Raw genomic sequence first — 5,933 nt, 5'->3', positions numbered from 1 at the left:
CCTCTAAACAGGACGGGCCCCGGTCCTCCATACCACTGCCGTCCACCAGGCCTGGTATGGGGTCTCAGGACAGGGCCCTGCACCCAGGGGACCCGATGAATGTCTGTAGACTCTCAGATGTCTGCTGAGGGGGCAGAACAAGCCTCCCATCCCATACCAACCCGGATCCCTGCACTGGCTCCGCAGCCCGGCCTGAGCACGGCACTCCACACACTGCCCGGATCCCCGCGCTGGCCCTGCAGCCCGGCCTGCGCAAGACACTCCAATGCTGCCCGGATCCCCGTGCTGGCCCCGCAGCCCGGCCTGTGCATGACACTCCACACGCTGCCTGGATCCCCGCGCTGGCCCCGCAGCCCGGCCTGCGCACAACATTCCACGCACTGCCCGGATCCCCGCGCTGGCCCCACAGCCCAGCCTGCGCACGACACTCCACACACTGAACTGCACAGTGTATTTTTCTCAGCAGCCACCAGAGGCACATTCACTGGTGGCACGTCCTGGTGGGCCTCCTGGTGCCCTCACCAGGCAGCGGCCGCCCCCCCGCCCGCCACAGTAGGTCTGTGCGGCCTGTCCGGCCCCGCTGCATGGCGCAGGCGGTTCTCCCAAACGGCTCCAGTGGGCGCCTGGTGCTGGGGGTGGTGCCAGTGGCCACAGGAGGGCGGGACCTCGCCAGGGTCCCAGGGACCCCTGAATACAAGTCCTCTGAGCTGGAGCTACTCCAGAACCACCGTGCCGCCCACCGCTTCCAGGGCCGCCTTGATCTTCTCCGCCTCGGCTTTGGCGACATTGGCTTTGATTTCCTGGGGCAGGGACTCCACCAGCTTCTTTGCCTGCCAGAGAGAGCCAAGTCAGGGACTGGGGGCCCTGGGCCGCCACAAGGGAACCTGCCTCAGAACCCCCACCGCGGTGCAGACCTGGACGAGGTTGATGCCCTGGATGTAGTTCTTGATTTCCTTGATCAGCTTCACTTTGTCCACGGGGTTCGCCTCAGTCAGGCGGACGGTGAAATGTGTCCGTTCTTTCGCTCTGGGGAGCTCTTCTTCCACCACCTTCAGGAGCAGGAAAGAAGGAGGGCCAGGTGAGAAAGGATTGGGGGGAGCTAGCACCTCCACTGCTGGGCCACCCCATTCTAAAGCCCCAAAGGGAGGTGCAGGGGAGGCCCCAGCAAAGCCTGGAGTTAGAAGCCATGTCTCCCAACTCGTCAATCCTTAACCAGCTGGTGCTTTTTCTTTTCTTTTTTCTTTTGGACGGAGTATCACTCTGTCATCCAGGCTGGAGTGCAGTGGTGCCACCTCAGCTCACGGCAACCTCCACCTCCTGGGTTCAAGTGATTCTCCTGCCTCAGCCTCCCAAGTCCAGCTGGTGCTCTTCTCTTTCTCATAGCTAGTCAGAGGCAGATCTGCCCAATAACACTTTGTAAACATGCCTCGACCGGGAGTGGTGGCTCACGCTTGTAATCCTAGCGCTTTGGGAGGCCAAGGCGGGTGGATACTTGAGGTCGAGTTTGAAACCAGCTTGGCCAACATGGTGAAACCCTGTCTCTAGTGGTGCGCGCCTGTAATCCCAGCTACTCAGGAGGCTGAGGCATGAGAGAATTGCTTGAACCTGGGAGGCGGGGGCTGCCGTGAGCCGAGATTGCAGCATTGCACTCCAGCCTGGGTGATAGAGTCTGAGACTCAGTTTCATGAATAAATAAAAACATGCTTCACAGTCCTTCCCTCAATACTCTACTTCTGTCTCCCTTAGAAAGCATAACTTATGAGACAGGAAAAAATGACACCAAAGTGCTTTGTAGATAAAAGGAGCGTCACTCCTTTCTCAGCCACGCCACAGTGCACATGTAACGACAAACTGACAACCCGCCATGGACTGATGGGCACACTGCACTTCTGACATGGCGCATGGAGACCCAGCACCACCCAGGGATGGGGGGCTGCGTGTCCCCATGGCCTGAGAAGGCTATTATAACATCTCCTCCATCCTCAAAAGCAATGCAGTTTATACAATAGGCTCTACAGTAATCCCAGCTATTCTTACCCAAACGCTCGGCCGGAATCTAATCGGCCTTTAAACTACCTTCCAGTTCTCAGGCATGAGAGTGATGATGCCCCATGGGCACCCCACGCATCTGGAACGTGGGACACTCTACAGGACACAGCCTGGTTCCCCAGTGGGGGAAAGGGGCTGAGAGGAAGGCTCTGGCGGAGAGGTTTACACAACCCAATGACCAAATGCAATGGGTGGCTTCAAGTTCACTGGTTTCCCTGCAGAGACTCAAGGACAGAGCTGCCTATTACACCCCTTCGCCTACGCCAGCCCCTACCCTGCTGCTGCTCCCTGAACTGTCACACACCCTCTTGCCTGGTGGCCCTGGTGCCTCCCCTTCCTCTGCCAGGAACGCCGTGCTCTCTTCTGCAATGTCTGCCTCCTCTTTGAAGCCCACCTTGAACTTGGAACTCTTCCTCCCACTTGAGCTTCTTTGTGGAGAAAGGGTTGGGGGGAGCTAGCACCTCCACTGCTGGCCCACCCCATTCTAAAGCCCCAAAGGGAGGTGCAGGGGAGGCCCCTCCTTTTCTCCACAATGCTTACAACGTTCTATTTGGTATAGTTTCTTCCTTTTTCCTTTTTTTTTTTTTTTTTTTGTGACAGGGTCTTGCTCTGTTGCCAAGTTGGAGTGCAGTAGTGTGATCTTGGCTCATTGCAACCTCTGCCTCCCTGGTTCAAACAATTTTCTTGCCTCAGCCTCCTAAGTAGCTGGGATTACAGGCGCCTGCCACCACACCTGGCTAATTTTTATATTCTTATTTGTTTATTTATATTTATTTATTTAGTTTGTTCGTTTGAGGCAGTCTCCTGGGTTCAAGCTGTTCTCCTGCCTCAGCCTCCTGAGTAGCTGGGATTACAGGCACATGCCACCAGGCCCAGCTACTTTTTTTATGTTGCATTTTTAGTAGAGACGGGGTCTCACCATGTTGGCCAGGCTGGCCTCGAACTCCTGACCTCAAGTGATCCACTCGTTTCGGCCTCCCAAAGCGCTGGGATTACAGGCGTGAGCCACCACGCCCAGCCTTTTTCCTCTCTTAGCTTAGTGTCTGTTTCCCTCCATTAGAAACATGGCCTCCACATGCAAAGACTTGTACATCCATGGCAGGGGATAAGTCCCAGGAGGCTGCAGGAGGCCGGCACAGGTGGGCAGGCTGCAGACAATGACGGCAGCTGCAGAACCTGAGATACGGAACCAGGCACCACAGAAATGCCTCTTTCTGCCCAGGACTCACCTCCTGGGCTGCTGCAGCAGGGACAGCCCCAGGCATCACACCACCCATCGGCACAAGCCCGACATCCTGGATCTTCAATGTTTTCTGCAGAGATAGAGAACAGTGTCCACAGCTGGCCCTCACACCAGCCTGAACCTACTGAGGAGGGGCAACTAGCCTGGCATGGACTTTGCACCTGGACACACACACTTCTGACAACTTACTAAACTCCCAAAATACACCAGGAACAAAACACAGGGGCTCCCAAACTTCCAGCCCCTGGGTCTGTGCCACCCTCTCACGATACCTTCAGGAGCTCGTTGAGGTCTGAGATTTCCAGGAGAGTGAGGCTGGCGATGTCCTGGACCAGTTGCTGAATCTTGGGGGGGTACTCCTTGGGGGCGTTATCCAGGGGTGCACCAGCAAGGGCCTCACACCTCCGATGGCCGCTACTCCTCATATGTCGCATGGCACAGACGCATGGCACCTGTCGCCTAGCCCCCACCCCCAATTCAAACAGACCTGTCAGTCTTGGAATGGAAAGGGCTGCAGAGACCAGGGGGACAGGACAGAACTGGGGGACTGATGGGTGCCATAAGCTCAGGCTGGTAATCACTAGGGCCGGAAATTACCTAGCTCCTTGGTCCCAGTCCAGGGTTCTCAGACCTCAAGGGGTCCGTATTGGTAAGATTTGCAAGTTACTTTAAATTCTTCAAAGAGCCTTAGAAAGCCACGTGTTTACTTGCAGCTATACCACTCAAACCTCAAGCTTCTGGTGTGAATGAACTACATCAACCCAGCGGTGGTGAAACTATTACTTAGGTGCATCTTCCTGAGCAAAGCCTCCCAAAACGTGGAGCCCCCTGGCCGCAAAACGCCGCACCCACGGATGGGCCTTTGCTGCGGAGAAGGCTGAGGCCGGGGGAGGAGCAGGGAATCGTCCAAGGTCATCTGGGGCCGACCCCGGCGCTTTCCACGGCCCAGGAAGGAAGGGACGTGCGCACCGGGAGGCCTCCTCCCCGGCCCCCAGTAGGACCTCCAAGCCCGGCCTGGCTGCTGTAGGGAGGCCGGCCCCGCTGCCCGCCTCCGCCCGGATCGACCCCTCAGTGCCCGCCCGCCCGCCCGCCCCCTACCCTGCCCACCGGCCCAGTCCTGGCGCCCCAGGGTCCCGCGTACCTAGCAAGGCGGAACGCAGCAGCCCGAAGCCCAAGGCAAGGCCCCCACAGGGGGCGAGCGGCCGCCGGCAGCATCGGTCCGCGGGTTGGAAGGTCACACGCGGTTCCCCGGGAGGAGGCGACACTCTAGCCGCCTCGGCCGCCGGGGATTCGAGCTGAGGAGCGACGCTCTAGCCGCCACAGCCGCCGGGCATTCGAACTGGGGAGGGACGCTCTAGCCGCCACAGCCGCTGGGCATTCGAGCCGACAATGGCGCTCTAGCCGCACCTCGCCCTAGCCTCGTCGCATCCTGAGATTACCCACAAGGCGGCGCGCCGCGCAGACGCAAAATCGTCGTTTGTCGCGGCAGGTGGGCAGCGGGCTGCCCTCTTCCTGTCGGGTTTTGGGGTAGCGCAAAGGAGCGACGGGGACTGGGGGCTCCGGATTCACGTGTTCTTTCTCCAGGGCTCACGGGTTTCTGTCCGTGCGCGATACGAGCGAACGTCGCGGCCGAGGCTGGGCCCCGAAGCCGGCAGTAACCCGCGTCTCCAGCCCGCTCCGGGACACCAGTGCCGCCGTCGCGGGCGGAGGCGCGAGCTCTGGGCCTTGGCGCCTTCGCAGCCGCAAGCGACGTCTTCTTTCCTAGCTAAAGCCCCAAACGCCCAGGTGGCTTCCTGGGAGAGCGCGGCTGAGCCTCCGCCTTCACATCACAACAGGCGGAGCCTCCAGAGGCGGCCTGGGCCCAGTGCCTGCTTATCCTGCCGGCCTCTCCACACCTCCTCTTTCCCTCTCCGTTCGAGTCCATTCCTTCCTGGAAAAGCCAAAGCCGCGCCCCCCTAAGAGGCCCGGATGTGAAGGTGCGTGAAGACGCCCTGGCCTCTGGGTGCAAAGGCCGACGCCTGCCGCTTTCAACACTCGGGAGGCGCGTTTCAGCCGTGCCAGCCCCCGGCCGCGGACTCGGAGCGCTGAGCCCCCACCCTTCCCATTATCCGGCTCCCTTCCCAGGAATGAGGAGCACTCGGGAAGCTTCAGCCACTATGCGGAGGCGGCGCCAAGCCCAAACTCCTCACCAGCCACCGGCGGTGTAGAGCCGCGCAGGGCACAGGTGACCCCTGGCACGCAGCCTCAGGGAGGGACAGGCTGGACAGGACCCTGCCAGCAGCTGGGCCGTCAGCCGGACCACCCGCCCCCTGAGCAAACGCTGATGCAGGCCGGGCGCGGTGGCTCACGCCTGTAATCCCAGAACTTTAGGCGGCAGAGGCAGGTGGATCACCTGAGGTTAGGCGTTCACGACCAGCCTGGCCAACATGGTGAAACACCGTCGCTACTAAAAAATACAAAAACTAGACAGGCATGGTAATGGCGTGCACCTGTAGTCCCAGCTACTTGGGAGGCTGAGGCTCAAGAATCGCTTGAACCTGGGAGGCAGAGCTTGCAGTGAGTGGAGATCACCACCTCACTCCAGCCTGGGTGACAGAGTGAGACTCCATCTCAAAAAAATTAGTAAAAAAAAAAACGCTGA

General features: G+C 59.4%; 1 protein-coding gene across 1 annotated transcript; it reads right to left on the bottom strand.

Annotated features, from left to right (window-relative positions):
- Window positions 1-432: 432 nt before the first annotated feature.
- Window positions 433-4,635, bottom strand: MRPL12 (mitochondrial ribosomal protein L12). Its single transcript, XM_009191466.3, has 5 exons — window positions 4,434-4,635; window positions 3,565-3,751; window positions 3,279-3,362; window positions 915-1,049; window positions 433-830 (listed from the first exon to the last, which is right to left on the bottom strand). The coding sequence occupies exons 1-5, from the start codon at window positions 4,505-4,507 to the stop codon at window positions 714-716; spliced, it is 597 nt and encodes a 198-aa protein (XP_009189730.1). The 5' UTR covers window positions 4,508-4,635; the 3' UTR covers window positions 433-713.
- Between the last annotated feature and the right edge of the window lie 1,298 nt (window positions 4,636-5,933).

Source organism: Papio anubis, chromosome 17 (genome assembly GCF_008728515.1).
Source record: "Papio anubis isolate 15944 chromosome 17, Panubis1.0, whole genome shotgun sequence".
Lineage (NCBI taxonomy): Eukaryota > Metazoa > Chordata > Mammalia > Primates > Cercopithecidae > Papio > Papio anubis.
This window is presented reverse-complemented; position numbering and strand designations above follow the sequence as displayed.

What these genes read in the sequence shown, in the direction of transcription:
- MRPL12 (XM_009191466.3), bottom strand. Translation starts at nt 4,507, where the DNA reads ATGCTGCCGGCGGCCGCTCGCCCCCTGTGGGGGCCTTGCCTTGGGCTT. An exon ending in ACCTCAACGAGCTCCTGAAG is followed by an intron (nt 3,363 to 3,564) that starts GTATCGTGAGAG and finishes CTATCTCTGCAG; the next exon opens with AAAACATTGAAGATCCAGGA. An exon ending in AGGGCATCAACCTCGTCCAG is followed by an intron (nt 831 to 914) that starts GTCTGCACCGCG and finishes TCTCTCTGGCAG; the next exon opens with GCAAAGAAGCTGGTGGAGTC.